The following is a 23587-nucleotide window of genomic DNA, read 5'->3' on the forward strand; positions in this document are numbered from 1 at the left end:
ACTCCTGTATAGTAGTTTCACCAGGTCGACACCTCACTTTTGTGGCATGGACTCCTGCACCTCCATTGAACCAATGAAGTGCAAACAGGATGTCATTTAAAATTAAAATGATAATTTGGCACAAATTGACAATCTTACTTGGACACCTGGTGCAAAGATGGAAACTGGAGACTTGATGAGCTGTTGCAGTTGACACGTATTGTTAAACCAGTGTAGGGCAGGAAGGAGTTATGTGCTCAATGTGTAGCTGGATGAATTGTGTTTCGTGTATTGAGGGGAATAGAGGAGGGCTTACATTCCTCTGAACTGTGGTTCCTTAAGATAGTGCAGACCAAAAGTGGGAATAAGTTCCTTCAATTTGTGACATCTCCCTCATTTTAATAAGACCAAGTGCTTATACATGCTGCAGTGGCTCTATGCTCAAAAAGCTATTCAATCCTTGCCTGATTATCTTTCTGTGAAGGGCCTTGGTAAAGGCACAAAGCACACTATTGCTCAGGAACATACAAGTCAGTGTATAATCACTGACTTATTCAAAAGCAACAGGAAGGATGTTGATACATAAATTTTGATCCTTTCCGCAGTCACTAGATAGCAACCAGAAGTAGCATTTCCAGGTTAGCTTCTTCCTTATCGAGCTTGGGGCCACTCAGAGATCAGGAAGCCTCAGCAGCACAGATTGGATTTGGAACCTGCTCAGATTAGATCAGCCGCTCTCAAAGTATTGCTCTCACCAAACAGCAGACTGCAGAGTTACCATTTGCTCAAATACCAAAGATTTACATTTATACAACACAAAAACAGAAACGACACAAATACTTAACAGGTATGGCAGGATCAGTGGAGCAAGAAATGGATTTAATGTTTCAGACACACAACCTTTCATTAAAACTGGGAAAGTAGAAATGTAAAAGGTTTTGAGCAACAGAAAAGGGAATGTCAGGGAAAAAAAAGGTCTATGATATACCAAAGGACAGCAGAAACGGCAGTGTGGTGGTAACGTCTCTGCCTTGTAATCAAGAAATGCAAGCTAATCCACTGGGAATTTGGGATCAAACCCCACCACGCATCTGGCTGAATTTAAATTCACTTAATTCAACAGGATTATTAAGCTAGTCTCAGTGATGGTGACCAAGACAACTATCGTCAATTACTGTAAGAACTCATCCGATTCATTAATGTCGTTCAGGGAAGGAAACCTACCATTGTCATCCAGTCTGACCTACATGTGACACCTGACCCACAGAAATGACTCTTAATTGCCCTCTGTAACGGCCAAAAAAGCCACTTAATTCAAAGCAATTAGCAACAAATGTTAGCCTTGCCAGAGACACACCATTCAAAGAAAGAACTTTTTTGAGAAAGTACAAAAGGGTTCATGTGCACACCTCTTGGGAATTGTAATGGGACAAGTAAAACAAAAGATGTGCCTGAAGAAGGTCTCAGTGGCAGTATCCCAATCAGCTGTGGTCCAAATCAAACTAATGAAAATAGGAGAGAAACAATGGAAGAATAACCAAAACCAGGAAAGAAAATGGAAGGCAAGCAGAGGTTATCAGCTAAAATTGTTGAATTTTTAAGAAACAGATTGAACAAATGAAATGCTCTCTCAGGTCTGATATTTAGCATTTTTTAAAGTAACAGCATCATGGTCTCCTTTAGGTGTGTAACAGTATTTGGCACAGAATTCACCCCTTCACTCCCCAAAAAAATATTATGTAAACTCTTACTTACCAGGTAAACCAACACACACATATGCTCCTTTGGTAGCCAGTGAAAGAGGTCTGCAGGGTTAGTAGGCAGAATCTCGTCATCATGCAGCGTCGAGATGGTTTGAATACATTGTTGCAGCTGTTTCAGACAGGGCTTCACGCTTTTTACCTTCAAGAATATCACAGATTATTCCATCATTCACTGGTTGTTTCCTTCTTGGAAAAAAGGTACATTCATGTTTGCTGAAGCTATTATACGAATGGGTGCACATTCCAACAGATATTTACTGAAACAGTTCCGCTTGGGTTTACTTTCACAGTTATCCAACTCCTGCTTCTCAGTCAGAACGTCTGGAGTTCATAATATTTGACAACACTCCCAGTGCAGTACTGGAGAGGGCACTGCACTGCCAAATATGCCATCTTTCAGGAGATATTAAACTGAAGTCCCAACTGCTTTGTTGGATAATGATATTCAAACAAAGCATATTCATTCATCAACCAATAACATCTAAAGAACATTATAAAGGTCATTATCACATTGCTGCTTATTTGAACTTTTAGAGCATATGGGTTGGCATGCCTGCATTACAACAGTAACTACACTTTCAAAATTGCTTCATTGATTGTACTGGGATGACCAGAGTTTAAGAAAGTAACTCTCTTCGTACAAGCCTTTCATTAGCTCTTCTGTAGAGCACTGACAGTACATTCAGACTTAAACATCAAATTTAATAATCATTTGTGACAGAATGTTCATTATTCGTATTATCTTTGCATAATAGCACGGTGGCTCAGTGGTTAGCACTGCTGCCTCACAAGGACCCAGGTACAATTCCAGCCTCGGGCGACTGCCTGTGTGGAGTTTGCACATTCTCCCCGTGTCTGTGTGGGTTTCCTCCGGGTACTCTAGTTTCCTCCCACAGTCCAAAGATGTGCAGGTCAGGTGAATTGGCTATGCTAAATTGCCCATAGTGTTAGGTGCATTTATAGGGTAGGAAAATGGGTTTGGGTGGGCTACTCTTCAGAGGGTTGGTGTGGACTTGTTGGGCTGGAGGGCCTGTTTCCACACTGTAGGGAATCTAATCTAATCTAACTTTTTTAAAAAAACCAAACGCCCATTTTAACTGTCTGCCACAAGTTGTGGTCTCTTCCTACTATATTGTTGGTCAGAGCAAATCCATTATTTATCCTCTTGTTCTCTTTCTGAATCTTGAAAACGTGTTTTGGACCACCTTGGAATCTTTTCAGTTCTCAAGAAAATTGGTGTAGAATTTCCAGCACAGAACTGATCCAGTAGGATCCACTCAGGCCCCCCCCCCCAATTCTCCAAAAATCACCCTTTCAGCATATGCTTTTATTCTTTGCTCCTTTGTATGTGTTAATTCCCTCTAAAAAGCATTTATGTTTTTTACCTCAACTGCCTCACTTAGCAATGAGTTCCAAATTATTACCACTCTGGGTAAAGAAGTGCCTTCCAAATTCCCTATTGATTTAGTAATTATTATTTTGTATTTATGACCCTAATTTTTTTTTAAATCAACCTGTTCAGAAATGTTAATACAGGCCTCCGGAGGAGGTTTGATTTTGACTTTGGCCTCCTCCTTCAGAGGTAGGGATATTACCACTGTGCTACAAGAACCCTTATGACTCTAGTTCTGTGCCCACTGTACAAGTGCAACATCTTCTCTACAGCTGCGATACCAAATCCCTTCAGGATTTCAAAGACCCCAATTAGATCACATTATAGGAAAGATCCCTAGCCTTTCATCTGATCCAGTCAGCAGCACTTCACAAATCACACAATTCTACAAAAGTCAGTATTGTACCCAGTCCAATGTATATACAGACTTAAAATTTTCAGGTCTGAACCAACAATCATACACTTTAATGGAATGAAGAGCAGGAGTTAGATTTTAACCCCAAATTATTGACCTTCATTCTCGAAATTATTTCTCTCACTGGCTGATTTAAACAGAAATACTACTGTGTCTGTCCTTTCCACTTGTGCTGGAAATTTTTGATGACATTTATTTGCTCACCTGTCCTGCATCCAGATAGTGTGTGACCTGTAGCACCAGGAAAAAGACACGCAGTGACTCCTTCTGAATAGGGTTACCTTGCCAGTTCTCCACAATCTGGCCACACAGAGTCAGAAGAGGGTGAACCTCCTGCAGCTTCCGTTCCATCAACAATAGCTGGAAGCCAACAGGGAGAATACACCAACATTAAAACTCATAGCTAAACTCAAAACCAATATATAGACAATCACCACTGATCAATAATCATTGAGCTCCTGTGATTGCTCCCACAAACTTTCCAACAAGAAGGGGCACAAATCTGATGTGTTGTCTGGGACTATCCAAAGTTGCTTTTTCAGTGTCTCTGCTCTTTATGAGATGTGGAGATAAAACAAAATTAGCTCATACCTGTCTTGAAGGCATTTCCTCCACCCAAGTAGTCATTCAACTCCTCTGGAAGTTTAACCAGATTAAGGATTTAACACTCTCTAGAGATGGATGGTTTACTTAACTGTTAATTGGCGAGCATTATCATCTGCTGTCAATGGCAAATACTAACACTTAGACTATTTCCACAAAAGCAATGCTGCACAGTATGCCAGAATGTTTTAAAATGTGTTTTTTTGGGGAAGGGGAAGGAGGTTTAAATACAGACTTGAAGGGCGTAAACTCAGTTCCACTGGTTCAACAATGCTCAAGTTAGGAAACCGACAACCACTACCACCTAGAAGGGTAAGGGCACAGATACATGGAAATACCACCATCTGCAAGTTCTCCTCCAAGTCACTCAACATTCTCACTTGAAAAAATATCACCACTCTATCAGTGTTGTTGGATCAAAGCCCTGGAAGACATGGTGTCCCCAACACCCCAACCAGCATTGTGGGTCTATCGATATTAAGTGTACAGCAGCAGTTCAAGACAGACCACACCACCACCTTCTCAAGCTCAATTAGGGATGAACAGTAAAATGCCTAGCCAGTGAAGCATACATCCCATGAATGAATTAAGAACAGGTGATTGAACAACACGTTGGTTTGCATTTCAGTACATTCCACTAAACATCATATTTTTCAAAACAAAAAGATATCTCTTCTTGTTTGCTAGTTTGCTCTGCTCACCTTTTTCTCCCAGAAGTATTTACTCTCCTGCAATTAAAACTTTACAGTCCCTGGTGACATTCCACTCTCACCCCCTGGTGGTCATCATTCACACATGGGGCTGTGACTGTCAGCAGAGTTTGCATTGTTGGTAGAGACTGAATAAATGGTTTTCCATTGGTAAAAGAGCATTGTTGGATCTGGATCCTAATTATTTGCACACAATCTTCAGGTTGCTGAGTGGTTAGCCCCTCCTCGCAGCACCGGAGACCTAGATTCAATTCCACCCTCGGGTGACTGTGTTGAGTTTGCACATTCTCCCCATGTCTGCGTGGGTTTCCCCCCCACAGTCCAAAGATGTGAGAGTTAGGTGAAATGGCACGCTAAATTGCCTATAACATCCAGCAGTGTGCAGGTTAGGTGGACTGCCCTTGGAAAATGCAGGGTTACAAGGATAGAGCAGGCTCAATAGGGTCGGTGTGGACTCAATGGGCCAAATGACCACCTCCCACAGTGTAGGGATTCTATGGTTAGAGTCTATAATTCTATGAAAAAGTAACACTGATAGATTTTTGGTAGCCCAACCTATTTGAACCAGCTTAATCACAGAAGCAAAATTAGGTGAAAGACAACAAGCAACAAAAGTGCTGAAGAGGTTCAGCAGGTCTGGCAGCATCTGTAGGAGATCCACCTTTATAATTTTAGTTGGCCAGCTGTTGAGTCAACCTAAATGAGATTGACTAAGTAACTAAAAATGAAAGCGTGGAGGGGGCATTCCTGCTCAATAGGCTTTTAACCTCTCACTTTTGAAATTCAAATGGACTCTGGATTTCATAATCCACCTGGTTACTCAGATCATTATTCCTTGGTACATTTTTAAACCACTGAAGAAAACCAAGAGCTGGATTTCTGCAGACTTCCCTTCTAATCAATCTTAAGAACCCCTAACATTTTTAATATCAATTGGAAGATTTATACAGTGATGAGTACACAAGCTGCAGATTCGAGTGTAAACTCTGCACAATGTTTGCAAGCTAATTTAACCAAATTGGGGAAAAAAGCTTACCATGCCTTTGCTTAAGAGGAAGAGTGCTCTGTAAGATAAGAAAGATAAGTTTACATTAATGAACTGAAATAACATGGTCATGAAACTATGACTCACTTTATATAAATGACAGGGACATTTCTTAAGATATCCAAAACCTTGAAGTAACTTTTGCCTCTCCAGTTTGCCACTCTACAGTCTTGAATGCATATTCTAGACAAACTTTTCAGTGCAGGACTCAGCACGTCCTCCATGGAGATGCCACTTTTTAGACAAGATGTTAAACCGAGGGCCTGTGATCCTCTCAGAAGGATAAAAGATACTTCAGGGCTATTTTAAAGAGCAGGGAATTCTCACCAGTGCCCTGAGCCAATAATTAACCCTCAAATATTAAGAAAATGTGATTGCCACCTTGCTAGTTATGGGAGATTGGCAGCTGTACTTAACTTCACCTCAAAAATAGTTAATTGGTTACAAGGTACAATGGAATGATAGCCACGAAAGGTTTGTATTTCCACAAAGCCTTTCTTCATGATTAAAAAAAAAATGTGTTTCAAAAACAAGTGGAACAAAAGTATATTCCTCAATGGGGAGAAAAAGACTCTTAACAGTTTAAAATTAACACTCAAATGCTTTCTTTTGTCTTTGGTGACACCAGTGTAGAACTGAGAGACTTTAGCAATGCCAGAGAACAGGTGAAACAGGTCCTGGGACATTATGCAAACACAATAAAAGAGGTTTCTTAATGTCTTGGGGATTACATTCATCTTTTGAATATCACCCAAAAATCATTAACAAATAGACAGATTTGAAGCCATGGAATGCTTTGCATCAATGAGAATTTAAAATCTGAAGTATTCGCAAAGTCTCTTCTTGTTGCATCTACATCTGGAAGAGGTCAGATGATTTCAGACAGGGGCTAAGTTAATCAGCAAACTCAACACAACTCAGGAACTAAACCCAGGACTTTCCAACTTGCATGCAACTTTTGATTATACTGGATGAAGCCTTTATCAGTAGAGAGATAACACCTTTAACCACAAAAAGCCAGATGTTAGAATGTGAAAGTTTCATTGTCCCATTGTCATAAATGCAATTGAAAGATAAAGAATTGCCTTTAAATAAATTTACATTTAGGTCTGAAGGGTAAATGGAAGTTACTAACAACTATACATTTAAGACAGATATTCCCATAGAAATCCAGAAAAATGGAGTTCTGGTTTAATTTTCTCATCTGTGGGAACAGCAGAGACATAGTTCTCAGTCCAGATGTTTTGCTGTTACCTTGTATATTCTGATCCAACTACTCTTGCATACTCAGCTCCAACTCCTAGGAGGTCACATGCTGAAACCAAATCTTTTTCTAGTGTGTGCAGTTGCTGGTGGGCAGGGAAACAAAACAAGACAAAGATTTTTTTTCAAAACCATCTTATATCACTTTAATATCCAGAAATGCAACATGTATAATCGAGATTCAGCCTTCATCTATTTGAAAGTCAGCAACTGTGCAAATCTACATCTTAATTGTTAACTGCCTGCGAGACACTGAATAGACCTACTTCCTGGTTATCACATTCCGTTTCACTTGTGCACCCCCCACCTCAATCGCAGACGCCACCTAGTGCTGAGCTAAAGCTGCAAAAGTGCCAACTTGTCTTATTTAATTCCAATGGTCAATCTGTTGTGTGGACATCTCATCCATACAAGAAACAGTCCACCCGAAATCTACTGAAAAATAGCAGGAGTGGGACTTTAGGTGACTTCCACTCACTGTTTCTGGAAACACTGAGGTCAACTATGGAACGCCCATAATGTGAAATATGCTTTGTGAGACGGAGATAAGCAGATATAGAATTCTGTTTTCAACACAAATGGACTTTTGCACTAACTAATCCACGTTTACAGAGGTGAAAATATTTTTCTCATTGATAAAACACTTCACCTTTGAAACCAAAGGAACACCTCCTAATCAGTCAGCTTAACCTCTCTTGAACAAGTTTGTCCTGGTCCATAAAAAGGCCTGGATAAAACTACAAGAACTGTAACTACAGCTTCATGCCAGCACAATCAATAAAGTAGGACCAGAAAAATTCAGTCTGAATTAAACTGGTTGATCTCAGCCAATTAGTGATAGTGACAGTGGCTAGTATTTTGGGTGATCCATGAAACAAAGATCTGATCTGTCCTCTCAAACATAAGACCGTAAGACATGGGAGCAGAAGTCAGGCTATTCAGCCCATTGAGTCTGCTCCACCATTCAATCGTGGCTGATAAGTTTCTCAACCCCATTCTACTGCTTTCTCCCCATAACTCTTGATACTCAGAATATGTCTATCTCAGTCTTAAACATACTCAATGACCTGACCCCCACAGCCTTCTGTGGCAGTGAATTCCATAGATTCACCACTTTCTGGCTGAAGACGTTTCTCCTTATCTCATTTTAAGCAGATGCTGAAGTTCCTACAGCACTGAAGAATAGCAGAGCAGTTCGCAATGGTATTCTGGTTAATATTTATCTGTCAACTAACGTCACTAACTGGGGTTTATGGTAGCTGTGGCCATGTTACTGGACTAATGGCCAGGACAGAGTTAAAATCCCACAGCGACTTGAATTCAATTAACTGAATAAATGTGGAATAAAAAGTGGTATCATCATGGTAATCATATAATGACAAGTTCACGAATACCCAGCTGGTTCATTAATGTCCTTTCATAAGGAAAGCTGCTGTCCTTACCTCATCTGGTCTATATATGGTTAACTCTTAACTGTCCTCCGAAATAGCAAAATCGACGTTTCGGGCAAAAGCCCTGATGAAGGGCTTTTGCCCGAAACATCGATTTCGCTGCTCGTTGGATGCTGCCTGAACTGCTGTGCTCTTCCAGGACCACTAATCCAGTATTTGGTTTTCAGCATCTGCAGTCATTGTTTTTACCTTGTCCTCCGAAATAGCTCAGCAAGTCACTCAGTTGCACTGAAGATGGTGGCTCACTATCACCTTCTCAAAAAGATTATTAGGAGCAAACAATACATGCCATCAGTGCCAGTGATGATACACTGACCCATGTATTAATATAATAAAATCATTACCAACACTGCTGTTTGTGGGAGCTTGGACTGTACAAACGGGCTGCCATTTTTCCTCCACTACATCACTGACTACATGGCGAAAAGTACCTCATTGCCTGTAAAGTGCTTTATAGGAGCAGAAGCATGATCACAAAGATCATGGCCAACCATCCACATCATGTTATTTTCTGTAAAATTTCCAATATTCCTTGATTTTTTTAATATCTCAAGACCTAATAATCTGTCTTTCATACTCTTGATGATTGTGCTTTAATGGCCTCTGTGATAGAGAATGCCAAAGGTTTACCACCCTCTGAGTGAAGACATCAGCCTAAACTCAGTTTTAAATAGTCCTATCCCTTATTCTGAAACTGTGTCCCTGACTCTAGACCACTGCAGCCAGGGTAAACACCCTTCTTCTATCTCACCTGTAGAGTCAAGAATAAGCTGGTCCTAAGATTGTGAACAGTGCTATAAAAATGTAACTGTTTCCTCCTTTAGAAAAACAGGAAGTGGGAAAGGAGTGTGGAAAGCCAACTAAAGCCCATTGACCAAGGTTTAAGAACGAGTATCTGTAATTAAGTGCTACAAGTATCAATCTGCATGCTTTGATTTCATCTTTTTTTCCTTGTGAAGAAACATCCAAGGTTTAACATTTCTTAAGCTCTAATGTTAAACACTTTTTTACTAAACTCTATTACACATAAAAAACAAAAGAGGTACATACTGCAAGCTGAAAAAGCAGTCGACAATGCCAGTAAGGCGTCTGCTGGGAAATCTGTATCGCCTTCCGTAAAAGTGGCTTTGCTGAATCAACCAGATTCTAAACAGGCAACAAAGCAGCATTACTTCAAACTGATATGGAAAAAGGCAGAGTCCAATCTCACAGATACATAAGGTAGCTACATAGCCAGAGGTGAAATAGATCCACTATTTACAACATGTAACTACTGCAAACTTTTTATTAACTGGAACCAGGAGTGTACTGGTTGATCAAGTAGTCCACATAATCAATGTGAAAACACACACTAAGTAATAGAAACATAACGAAGGGAACATACACTGTTATACTTTATTTACAGTACAAATCACTTCAATAATAATGCAATTTTGCCTTAAATAGAACTTACAGGCAGAGAGCCTTCTCACTCACACCCTCAAACTGACCACTTGAACAAAGCAATGGTTGCAATAATACAGTAAACTTTCAGTAATTCAGGTATATAATTTTTGCCAGTCTATCAAGAGTATTGGTTTATAAGGTATCAGTTAGAACAACGTCTACTATATAACATAACTTGTTAGTGAAGTAGCAAGCTTGGAACTATAAATTTTCTTTTCTTTAGTTTCAGAGCTTTCTGTTGGTCTTAGCTCTAGGTGTCAACCCCTCAACGTGGCAACCATCATCTATTTTATCAATAGCTCTATACTGAGAGCTACTGATGTTCGCATACATTAAATACATTGCCTACTTCCCTCTTTCCATTAATATCTTTGCTCACTGTAAATGTTTCCCATTCTACCTTGTTCTTTCCTGGACCCTCTAATCTGTGAAACAATACCACTTACTACTGGCTCTTAGTTCTTGCTTCATCTCATCTTCTCTTCAGCCCTGGTAGTAGCCTTGATTATAGGCTCTGGGCTTTAACCTACTACATAAAGTCACATGTATACGGCAGCTATTGCAAAAGATTGATCAATTCTTTGGATCAAATTCCACTTCAAAGTAAAATCATGAAAGATAAGAATCAGCATATTGACATTTCCATGCAAATCCTGTCACAGACTGTGCTCATTAATATAATTCCTCTGTTCTTCTTTCAATTCCATCAATTATTACCCTGCTCCTAAAGCATTTAAACTCCACTCTGTTTTAACCCTGGCTCACCTGCTGATTTAAAATTTCCTCATCCAGTACTGATCTTGCTGGGCTGTCGCATGAATTTAGATGCATTGCCAAATGGATAAATGCAAGAGGAAAATATCGTGTTGAAACAAGTTAAAGGCATGCTGCCGTCCTTCAATTTTCTTTCACCTTATTTAATCCCTTAGCTAGAATACGTGAGGGATCTCTGTTGACCCAAAGTATAAAAATAAGCCTCAAAAACAGAAAATCTCTGTCCTGGGATTTAAAACAAGTCACTCCAAGTTTGAGAAGTACAGGAGGAGCCTAAAAACAGCAAGTAGGAAAATGTTCCATTCTGCCATATTTAAATAGCAACTCTCCTCATCTTTGAATTCAGTCCCAAGTCTCACTACAATTTGGAAATCAGGAACAGACCAGAGATATGACTTGTAATCAAAGACAGTCCAATAGGGGAGATCCAGAGTGCACAACCAGCTATCCAAAAGCTCAAAAAAAGTCTGAGTACTCTGTGCAATATTGGCTTTCATACTATAGAAAAGATACGATGTCTAATGATGTGACAAATGTATATGAGATACTGCACACAGAAGGTACTCATAGATCAACAGGGTGGATTTAAAATAGATAGTAAATGCCTGGATGATAGCAGGAGGAAAAGTCTAAAATTATTACAGCACTTGGAATTATGCAGCACACACTCAGCAGTTGCTTCTCCCAAGTGATTTCTAAATAGCTTTCTATGCAAAACACACACAAAATCACAAAAGGGAGACAGACCATTAGGGCCTATATATTTATTATATGAACAACTACCCTATAAAAACATTCACTCATCTTCTCCCAATATTTCCTCATCTTTTCTTTAATCTAACTAATCCATCTAATCTTGAACAGTTTTCTTATTGACTCAACCAATGATCCAATAACCTCACAACCCTCTTCTACAGCTCTTAATTATGCTTGTAACGGTCTTTTTAATCCTACATCGCTCCACGACTGAAAACAGCCTGCTCTGCTGAATACACTGTCCCATCTTTCCACAATTTTGAATTCTAGCATGCAGTCCTGGAATTTGTGGCATACTTATGAAGGAAAACACTTTCAACTTTCTCCATGTTTGTATTATATTTTCTCAAAGCAAACAGAATTCTAACAAGTCCATGTTGGACCCTCTTTAAAGTCACAATATCCATCAGTCCATTGCCACAGAGTTCTCTAACTGAGCCTTCCTTAAGGTTTAAATCACTTGGACTTTAATTCTATGCCAGCTCTTGCAATAAAATCTAGAATTTAATTAGTTTTTGTTTTCCTATAGGCTCCATAAACAAAGGAGCTGTCTTTAATATTCTATGAACCTGTATCTGCAAATTCATCTGTCCCTCCACCACTCCAAATCATTTTAAAGTATCAACAGTATTGTCATTTTTAACCAAAATGTATCATAGCACACTTGGGAATGTTACATTTCACTTGCCACTTTTAAATCCATTTCATTTTAGCTGTCTTCCATTGAAGTTTTTTTTTGGTCTGATACAATGAATAGAAGTAGCTCCTGGAGCAGAACTCTGGACATCAATCTCTTTCACACTGACCTCCACCACCTTCCACAACCCCCCCCCACCCTCCATTGTCTAGCTACTCTAAGATGTCCTCAATTTTGATTTGCCCCCTTCTAACCAAATTTCAATGCAACTTGTCACACCTACTTTCAAAAAGACCCATAATCTTCTCTAAATCTCCCAGATTGTAAAAGGCTCGATAAGGACCTTGTACAAATACCCACTTCATTTTCCTTCCCATTTAGCAAATCTGTTTTCCATTTCATATTCAATAAGATTTGTTAACAATGGTTCAGCCTTTTGGAATCCATATTGGAAAGTTTCACCTAACTTCTTTTTAAGTCAGCAAATGTGATGACTTCAAAGATGCTAAATCGTCCCTACCACAGAGGTTCAGATAACTCGGCCATAATTTCCTGCATTGGCTCCAGATCCCAACCCCTGAAAATGCATAGTATATTGCCCATTGGCCAAAGCCCCAGCAAAAATCCACATACATTGGAGCTTCAAACTCTAGATGGCGTCTGAATTTTATACTTTTTCTGAAAAAGTTAAAGCTTCATATAGTTTTTTAAAAATTCTTTCATAAACTTTGATTACATCAAAATTCAAAATGAGACTTTTTAAAAAGTAAGCATTATCATTAGTGGTAACATGCCAGAGAAAACAGGACACCCCCTTTCCAACTCTACCTATTGAATTCGACCCTGTTGGTACCATCTCAAATTGTAAACAGCATTTTATTTGATTCAGATTGCACATTTGATCAAGCTTACTCTCCTTAGGAAGTGCTGAGACATGTACATATCCCTGCAGTACAGATTGTAGGAAATTGAAAGAGAATTGATTTCCAAAACTTGAATGAAAATCAAAAAGCTTACCTGGTGGCAATATAACTCTGACAAAAGACTGGCTGCTTCAAATTTGATATCTTCAAACTGTGGAATCTAATACATTCAGGTCAAGGGCTAACCATTTGCAAACAGGTGGAATATATAGCAATTCTAATCCCTCTCTTCATTACTCCAAAAAGATAGCATCTTTAACTGAAAGGACAAGAGGAGTAAGAACAAATGCAAGAACAGTACAACATTCTTCTGCATGTGTTTTCTTCAAAAATCTGTCTGTTGCGCAATCTCAAAGAAAGCAGGTCATTGACATTTCAGCAATTCAATATGTTTTTGTCCAACCCTTAGGAGCAACTAAATAAGAAATTTTAAACACCACAATAGGTCACTGACTATGGGCTGCAAAAAATCCAGTTTACGTGCATGTCAGATTCAAATCATCAATCATTTCCTCTGCTGGTGCCTCCAATACTGTTGCCTGAAATGAACAGATTTGAGACACTGCAATTTGCTTCAGCGTAAGTTTACCTCAGTCCAGCTGTTCATGCTGGCAGTATAAGGCCTGCAGGATAGCCACAATGGAAGAATGAGACCTGCTGGCTGGAAGCTCCTGTTAACTGCCAAACTAAAAGGATAAGTCACCAACAGTTTAGGTGAAGGGATTGGTTTTAGGGACCATTTTAAAGAATGGTAAGAAGGTGCAGAGATTGAGCCATTTAGAGAAGGAATTGCAGACTATGGGTTTGGGTAACTGAGGACATGTTTGTGAATTGAAGGGAGGCTGTTTGACAGCGTCAGAGGAAGGAATAATTGTGGAGGGGTGGAGGTTACAGAGATTGGGACAGATAACACAGTGAAAGAATTAAAACATGGTACATGTTTCAAATTAAAGGCAATGGGGAACTGAGTGTCAGTGTTAAGTCAGTGAAGATGGGCAATGGGTGAACGTGATCTACTAGACAGCATTAGTTTGGATAAGACAGTTATGAACAGTACAGTTCTCGCTGCTATGGAAAGGCTGCCAACATCAAAGACCCCTCCCACCCTGGTAATGCTCTCTTCCAATCTCAAGCTTGAACACACTGACTAACAGTTCAAGAACAGCTTCTTCCCTGCTCTTATTAGACTGCTGAATGTACCTCTCTAACTTCAAATAATGTTGACCTTGCTTTGTGCACCGTGTGTGCAGCTGCAACCTTGTATGCCTCACTCGGTCTAAGTGCCCCATAATCTGTATGCCCTTGTTTGCTATGATCTGTCTGTACTGCTTACAAAACAAAGCTTTTCACTGTACTTAGATACACATGACTATAGTAAATCAAGTGAGAGGAAGGCCAAGAAAGCATTGAAATTACCAATGCTAGGGACAAAATGTACCAACAAGAATTTTAACAGTAGATTAACTAAGGGAGGGCAGAGATGAGCAGTGCTGTAGAAGTGAACATAAGTAATCTTTATAATGGAAAGAAAGGTTAAATTAGAATTAAACAGAATGCAAACTACTTGTTTTAGTCTGAGAATGAGATCAGGAAGGAAAATTAATACATCTATAGAATATGGTTTTTAGAGTTAGGACAAAAACACTGGTTTCTTCCAAATGTTTTTACCAGATAAATTTTTCATTCATATTGAATGAGCTGTGTGTCAACTTGGGAAATTCAAGAGTCTGGACATGTCATGGATAAGTAGTGTTGGGTACAACTAATGTACACAGGCATGTTGATATCATGTTTGCTGAGAATATGCTTTATTCAGCATGTAATTGAGGGATAAGAATGGGAAGAGATAAATCTTTAGGTGAGTCCAGAAACAATGGTAGTGCTGGAGATCTTCTGATTAGGATAGCAAAAGGAACATGACAAATGAAGCACTTTAATAGTGTGGCCTGAGAACAGATCAGATACTCTATAAATCAGGAAGGACACTTGGCAGGATACATTGAAACAGGCACGAAGAAACTGAAAGCAGTTTACAAAATTAAATTTTAAAAACGGGAGCACAAAGTCTTAGAAAGAAATAACATTTTCTACTAAAAGTTAATACTGCAGAGGATACGGTCATTTCATAAAACTGGCGAACTGAGAACTTGAGACTATTTCTTTCCATATATTATTCAAACCCATGAATAGGCCTAAGGCTGTCATTTCTGGTCCTGAAGTGTCCAGTCCACCTTCAACTATCTGGAAGGGTAAGGTACCTCAAAAGCTTTAAGCAACAAGTGAAGCTAGTCGCTTCATGCTGCTGCTATGCAGTAGCAACATGAGTGGTATTTTCCATTAACAGAATGCTGCCATCAAGCCAAGTAGACATTCTGTGATATCTCACGAGTAACGTAGTACGCAATTTCAGTGCTATATCAGCCATATGCCCCAAAGATTGGCAGATTGTAACAAACAGCATACCTCTTCAGTTGCTCACAACATATGAGGTACTGACTGTACCCAACTAACAAGCAATTGTAAAACTCAAATAAAACACTGACCAATGTTAGATGTGATTCCACAATCGGACGTTTGTTAAATAATCTGGAGTGTGCGAAGAATTATGCTGACAATCAAATTAAGATTGCGGGTTGGGCTCACAATGTAGCGCACCTGTGTGTACCGGAAGAGACATTAATTGTCAGCTCCTTGTTCAGTACAGTCTGAATGAATACTTGCACACATTGTTATTGTTTGAACTCAAGAAAAAAGTGACAGCTATTATGTGATTCATTTCCCAGGGTAATGCCTTGACCTATTTGATTCAACTTGCCTGCTTTAAATTTAAACAAAGCTTGGCAGTGGCATTCTCCATGGCACGTGCCTACTGGAGTCCACTTGCCAATAAATCAACATTCTCCTCTCGTACAGTATAAATGTTCTTTTCCTCTTAAACTGATATACTTGCAAATTGTCCTGATCAAGGCTAGTCCAAAAGCTTCAACAAAATACATTTTATCAGCAATACTCAAATTCTGTACAATAAAATGGCAAGATTTGTTCATGAACATTTGTCACTCTGTTTGTACAAGGTTTCATTTTCAATTAGATATATGTGGGTATTCAGATAGCCATAGTTGGGGTAATCCCATCAAATAACCACAGCTTTCGCTGTATACAGAGTGCATTCTGTGGATCATGAGCACCAATAGACAGGACATCACACTGCACTGTAATATTAAACTACCTGTTAAATCATCACATTCAGAAAATATCAACAATTGATCAGCGAAAAAGCAAAACAGGTGAATCACTATGAAAGAAATTACGCTTTATACAAACCGCTGAAATTTGCTGGTAGATGCTGACATGTATTTTGTGTTTACAATAAAAGGATACTTGTTGGGATATTAACCACTGAAAGAAAGTGAAAAAAAGTCAATTAGTCACTTTTATTATGTTAAACTGAGTTAAAATCATGAGTACCAAACCCATCTCCACAAATAATTCTATTCACCTTAAATCATTTCTCTTCTCATAAATACAACTTTCCATTATCAACATCAATTGAAAAATCTAACCTTGTTACTTCTGAATCATTATTCCCCAATTTATCTCCTTATTTAAAAATTTAGATCCTGGAACTTGGCATTTGGATTTTAGATTCTTTTACAGCCCTGCTGATAGCCTGCACTCCAACTTGGTTTTTAACAGACACTGCATACTAGAACAATCATAACGGTTTCATCTTGATCCAAGAGCTAGAAACTCTGGACATTACAACTTTCCTGTGGGGTGATAGCAGGAATGAGCTTCAAACACGAGCAGAGGTTAGAAGAAGTAGGATGATCTCATCAAAACACACAAGGTCAAGGCGTGACCCAAAGTTTTCAAGATATTAAGCTTTAACAGACTAAGTAGAGAAATACAACCTTCTTGTTGACTGTGTTAATAACCAAGCAAGGAGTTAAAATCATTGGCAGAAGTTCCAAAACAGAAGTAAGGAGAAAATGTTTACTCAGAATCAGGAAAGGTTACTCCAAAACGTGAGCGAAATCTGCTTCCAAAATAATTCTCGGAGAGGGTTGGGCAGACATTTGAGAACGAGGAATTTACAAGGTTCTGGACAAACTGTGGGATTAAAATGCATCTGTCTTTTGAAGATTCAGCACGGACATGATAGGTTAAATAACCTTCCTCATTGCAACAAGTTTTTATTATTGAACCCAAGGCTCAGAACAATGTTGGGCTGGGGTGTACAAAGTTAAAAATCACAACACCAGGTTGTAGTCTGACAGGTTTAATTGGAAGCACACTAGCTTTCGGAGCGACGCTCCTTCATCAGGTGATTGTGGAGGGCTCGATCGTAACACAAAATTTATAGCAAACATTTACAGTGTGATGTAACTGAAATTATACATTGAAACATTGATTGTCTGTTAAGCCTTTCATCTGTTAGAATACAGTGATAGTTTCATTTCGTTCATGTGTAAATCACAAAACCTTTTTTTTTAAAGTTGCATTCTCGGGTTAGCTGTTAACAATGGTGATAGCTAGACAATATGTTGAAGGTGTTAGCCCCCTGTGTTCTCTGTCTATGACCTGATGTTTAGATTGATTCCAATCTAAAAAGTGAGATAACAGTTTTATATAAATTCATGCAGTTTTTGAGCTCAGAGTTCTACATGAATGTATGCAGTTTTTGAGTAAAGTGCAATGTAACTCTGCAAGTACAAATTCACCCCACAAAATGTGTGTGCGCATGTGGGTCTTTGCGTGTGCCTCAAGTCTGTGAAGGGGTACATGTGTGAGTGTGTGTGTCTATAAGGGTGTTTGTGGGTGTCTGTGTGTACCTGTGTCCATGTGTATGTGAGTGTGTGTGTGTAGTGCAATGGTGGTCACCTGTAATGTGACATGAACCCAAGGTCCCGGTTGAGGCCCTCCCTATGGGGACCGAACTTAGCTATCAGCCTCTGCTCGGCCACTTTCCTCTGCTGCCTGTCCCGAAGTCCACCTTGGAGGATGGTCACCCGAAGGTCCGAGGTCGAATGTCCAGGACCGCTGAAGTGTTCCCCAACTGGGAGGGAACCCTCCTGTCTGTTGATTGTTGTCCGATGCCCATTCATCAGTTGTCGTAGCCTTTGCTCGGTTTCCCCAATGTACCATTCCTCTGGGCATCCTTGCCTGCAACGTATAAGATAGACAACGTTGGCTGAGTCACATGAGTACCTGCCATGTACAAGGTGGGAGGTGGTCCCACGCGTAATACTGGTATCTACGTCCACAATCTGACACGTCTTGCAGCGTCCACCGTGACAGGGTTGTATGGAGTTGTCCTGAGAGCCGGGCAGTTTGCTATGAACAATGATCTGTTTGAGGTTTGGAGGTTGTTTAAAGGCAAGTAGTGGAGGTGTGGGGAAGTCTTGGTGTGGTGCTCATCCTCATTGATAATGTGTTGCTGGTCACGAAGAACATGGCGTAATTTTTCAGCCCCTGGGAAGTACTGAACAACGAAGGGTACCCTGTCAGTTGCAGCATGTGTCTGTCTCCTGAGGAGGTCATTACGGTTCCTTGCTGTGGCACGTCGGAACAGGCGGTCGATGAGTTAAGCATCGTACCCCGTTCTTGTGAGGGCATCCTTGAGTACTTCCAGGTGTCCGTCACGTTCCTCCTCATCTGAGCAGATCCGGTGTATGGGTAGGGCTTGTCCATAGGGAATGGCTGTTTTAATATGTTTTGGGTGGAAGTTGGAGAAGTGTAGCATTGTGAGATTGTCTGTGGGTTTGCGGTAGAGTGTGGTGCTGAGGTGTCCGTCCTTGATGGAGACACATGTGTCCAAGAATGAGACAGTCTAGAGTAGTCCATGGTGAGTTGGGTGGTGGAATGTTACTGTGTAGTTTTATCAGTGACTCCTCACTATGGGTCCAGAGGAAGAAAAGTGGGCGGCACGGTGGCACAGTGGTTAGCACTGCTGCCTCACAGCGCCAGAGACCCGGGTTCAATTCCCGCCTCAGGCAACTGACTGTGTGGAGTTTGCACGTTCTCCCCGTGTCTGCGTGGGTTTCCTCCGGGTGCTCCGGTTTCCTCCCACACTCCAAAGATGTGCAGGTCAGGTGAATTGGCCATGCTAAATTGCCCGTAGTGTTAGATAAGGGGTAGATGTAGATGTAGGGGTATGGGTGGGTTACGCTTCGGCGGGGCGGTGTGGACTTGTTGGACCGAAGGGCCTGTTTCCACACTAAGTAATCTAATCTAATCTAAATGTCATCAATGTACCTGGTGTACAATGTTGGTTGGAGATCCTGCATAGAGAAGAAATCTTGTTCGAACCTGTGCACAAATATGTTGGCATATTGGGGTGCAAATTTGGTCCCCATGGCTGTTCCGTTTGTCTGGATGAAGAATTGGCTGTCAAAGGTGAAGACGTTATGGTCGAGGATAAAGCGGATGAGTTGTAGGATGGTGTTTGAAGACTGGCAGTTGTTGGTGTTGAGTACTGAGGCTGTTGCCGCGATGCCATCCTCATGGGGGCTGCTGGTGTAGAGTGCGGAAACTTCCATTGTGACGAGGAATGTTCCTGGTTCGACTGGTCTGTGGGTGCTGAGTTTCTGTAAGAAATCCGTAGTGTCGCGACAGAAGCTGGAGATCCCCTGCACAATAGGTTTCAAGATTCCTTCCACATAGCCAGAGAGATTCTCACATAGGGTCCCATTGCCCAACACGATGGGACGTCCTGGTGTGTTGGCTTTGTGTACCTTTTGGAAGGCAGTAGAAGTCGCCGACACGAGAAGTACGTGGGATGAGGGGTGTAGGGAACTCTGAAGGAAGGACTGGATCCAAAGTTCTGATCAGTGTGTTTAATTCTCGGGTGTGTTCTTTGGTCGGATCAGCTTTGGTTGCCTGTAGTGTTCCTGGTTGTTCAGTTGTCGGTACACTTCCTTGCAGTAATCTGTTGTATTCTGAATGACAATGGCTCCTCCTTTATCTGCTGGTTTGATGACAATGTTGTCATTGGTTTTGAGAGCCTGGATGACATTGCGTTGTGAACGGGCGATCTTTTGCTCTACCTTGTGGGTACGGCTGATGAATCTGGCATTTATATATTTCCTGACAGTTTGAGTATACATGTCAAGCCCAGGGCAGCGACCCTCCGGTGGGGTCCATGTTGACACCTTCTTTGGTCACTCCTCTACAGATCGCTGTGATGACTGTTCTAGTTCATCAGTGGGATCACTGCTGGCACCTTGAAAGAATTCCCGGAGTCTCATTCATCTGATGAACTCCTCTGTGTCTGCTGCCAGAACCAACGGGTCCATTTTGGTGGTGGGGCAGAAGTTGAGACCCCTACTCAGGACTTCAATCTTTTCTGGTCGAACCAGGAACATTCCTCGTTGGACGCTGCAAGACGTGTCAGATTGTGGACGTAGATACCAGTATTACGCGTGGGACCACCTCCTTGTACATGGCAGGTACTCATGTGACTCAGCCAACGTTGTCTATCTTATACGTTGCAGGCAAGGATGCCCAGAGGAATGGTACATTGGGGAAACCGAGCAAAGGCTATGACAACGGATGAATGGGCATCGGACAACAATCAACAGACAGGAGGGTTCCCTGCCAGTTGGGGAACACTTCAGTGGTCCAGGATATTCGACCTCGGACCTTCGGATGACCATCCTCCAAGGTGGACTTCGGGACAGGCAGCAGAGGAAAGTAGCCGAGCAGAGGCTGATCGCTAAGTTCGGTACCAATAGGGAGGGCCTCAACCGGGACCTTGGGTTCATGTCACATTACAGGTGACCACCATTACACTACACACACACATGGACAGAGGTACACACAGACACCCACAAACACCCTTATAGACACACACACTCCCACATGCACCCCTTCACAGACTTAAGACACACACACACACACATTTTCACACTCACAACCCCCACCCCAGACAGACACACACACACAGACAGACAAAGACCCACATGCACACACATTTTGTGGGGTGAATTTGTACTTGCAGAGTTACATTGCACTTTGCTCAAAAACTGCATACATTCATGTAGAACTCTGAGCTCAAAAACTGCGTGAATTTATATAAAACTCTGTTATCTCACTTTTTAGATTAGAATCAATCTAAACATCAGGTTATAGACAGAGAACACAGGGGGCTAACACCTTCAACATATTGTCTAGCTATCACCATTGTTAACAGCTAACCCGAGAATGCAACTTTTTTATAAAAAGGTTTTGTGTTTTGCACATGAACGAAATGAAACTATCACTGTATTCTAACAGATGAAAGGCTTAACAGACAATCAATGTTTCAATGTATAATTTCAGTTACATCACACTGTAAATGTTTGCTATAAATTCTGTGTTACGATTGAGTCCTCCACAATCACCTGATGAAGGAGCGTCGCTCCGAAAGCTAGTGTGCTTCCAATTAAACCTGTCGGACTATAACCTGGTGTTGTGTGATTTTTAACTTTGTCTATTTATGCTATCCATGGCCCTCATGATTTTACAGACTTCTGTAAGGTTACCTCTCAGCTTCCGATGCTCCAGGTAAAAAAGCCCTATCCTATTCAACCTCTCCCTATAGCTCAAATCCTCCAACCCTGGCAACATCCTTGTAAATCTTTTCTGAACTCTTTCATGTTTCACAACATCCTTCCAATAGGAAGGAGACCAGAATTGCACACAATATTCCGAAAGTGGTCTAACCAATGTCCCATACAGCCACAACATGTACAACCTCCCAACACTTGTACATAATACTCTGACCATTAAAGGAAAGCATACCCAACACCTTCACTATCTTATCTACCTGCGACTCCACTTTCAAGAGGCTATGAACCTGCAGTCTTTGACCACATGAAATAAGAACAGGAATAGATAGGCACATCAAGTCTGCTCCACCATTCAAATGGATCGTGGCTGATCCAACATTCCTCACATCCACTTCCCTGCCCATTTCCCCTAACCCTTGATTCCCCCACTGATCAAGAATTGATCTCAGCCTTAAGTATACACAAGGTCTCTGTTGCTACAACTCTCTATGGCAAGGAGCTCCAAAAACAGTCAACAGGCTGAAAAATGGCAGATGGCTCAAACTGGATAAATGCAACGTATTGAATTTTGGTTCAACAAACTGGAGTAGGGCTTACACAATTAATAGTAGAGTCTTGGGTAGTGTTGTAAAGAGGGACCTCGGATTGCAGGTACACAATCCTTTGAAGCTTCCTTCACATAGAGACAGGGTGGTTAAAAAGAGGTTCAGCATGCTTGCCTTTGTTGCTCAGTCCTTTGAGTACAGGAGTTGAGAAGTCATGTTCAGGTTGTACAGGACATTGGTGAGGGCTCTTCTGGAATACTGTGTCCAGTTCTGGTCACCCAGTTGTAGGAAGGATATCAAGCTGGAGAGGGTTCAGAAGAGATTTACCAGGATGCTGCTGGGTATGGAAGGCTTGAGGTATAACGAAAGGCTGGATAGACAGACATTTTTTTCACTGGAGCATAGGAGGAGGTCGAGAGACGATCTGATAGAAGTTAATAAAATAATGAGAGGTATAGATCGAGTTAATGGGAGTTGTCTTTTGTCCAGGATGATAGATTTCAAGTTTAGGAGGCACATTTTTAAGGTGACAGGAGATTTTTAAAAAAAGACATGAGGCAAATGTTTTTACACAGAGGATCATTCGCATGTGGAATGAACAGCCTGAGAAAGGGTGAATGCAGGAACAATTACAACATTTAAAATATATTTGAATAGATACATGAATAGGAAAGCTTTGGAGGTATATGGGCCAGGTGTAGGTAGGTGGGACTAGTTTAGTTTGGGATTATATTCAGCATGGACTGGTTGGATCGAAGGGTCTGTTTCAGTGCTGTATGACCCTATGACTCAAAGAACTACCTCCTTAACTCTGTCTTAAATTGGCACCCCTTAATTCTGAGACTGTCCCCTCCGGTCCTAGAATTTTCATGAGGGGAAATAACCTCTCAGCATTTACCCTGTCAAGCCCCTTAAGAAACCTATATGCTTCGAGAAATCACCTCTCATTCTTCTAAATTCCAAACAGCAGAGCCGCATCTTGTTTAATGTTTGTTCACAAGTTGAGCAAACCTGACATGAACATATAGTTTCACTCTGCCCACAGGGCCTTCAGAATCCCTGACTCTAACACCAAATCAGAAGTATAGGAATGAATATAGATTAAACAACTTGTTTCTACAGAACCTTTAGTACAGTAAAAATTCCTCAGTGTTTCCTGTGAGCATTAAACAAAATTCAACACTGATCCACAAAGAGATATCAGCACAGGCAGTCAAAGGCTTATGTTTTAAGTAATGTCTGAAAGAGGAGAGAGGTAAAGAATTTATGGCGTAATAGCCACCAATCTAATTAATTTAACTGAAGCTCATGTGGCATTGTTTCTATTTAAAT

At 40.8% G+C, this 23587-nt stretch overlaps 1 protein-coding gene across 2 annotated transcripts in view; it reads right to left on the reverse strand.

The window, feature by feature from the left end:
- Positions 1–23587, reverse strand: part of mau2 (MAU2 sister chromatid cohesion factor) — a 65554-nt gene that overhangs the window by 34522 nt on the left and 7445 nt on the right. Inside the window, exons 2-8 of one of the 2 annotated variants that reach the window (XM_072594374.1) lie at positions 16540–16557; positions 13253–13318; positions 9673–9768; positions 7163–7257; positions 5900–5927; positions 3755–3910; positions 1735–1881 (exon numbers count right to left, since the gene is read on the reverse strand). In XM_072594374.1, coding sequence (XP_072450475.1) covers positions 1735–1881; positions 3755–3910; positions 5900–5927; positions 7163–7257; positions 9673–9768; positions 13253–13318; positions 16540–16557 — 606 coding nt within the window. Of the gene's footprint in view, positions 1–1734; positions 1882–3754; positions 3911–5899; positions 5928–7162; positions 7258–9672; positions 9769–13252; positions 13319–15274; positions 16517–16539; positions 16558–23587 lie in introns of those variants that run through there. The other variant, XM_072594375.1, reaches the window with a different exon arrangement.

The sequence above is a fragment of the Chiloscyllium punctatum genome, chromosome 24 (assembly GCF_047496795.1).
Source record: "Chiloscyllium punctatum isolate Juve2018m chromosome 24, sChiPun1.3, whole genome shotgun sequence".
NCBI classification, from domain to species: domain Eukaryota; kingdom Metazoa; phylum Chordata; class Chondrichthyes; order Orectolobiformes; family Hemiscylliidae; genus Chiloscyllium; species Chiloscyllium punctatum.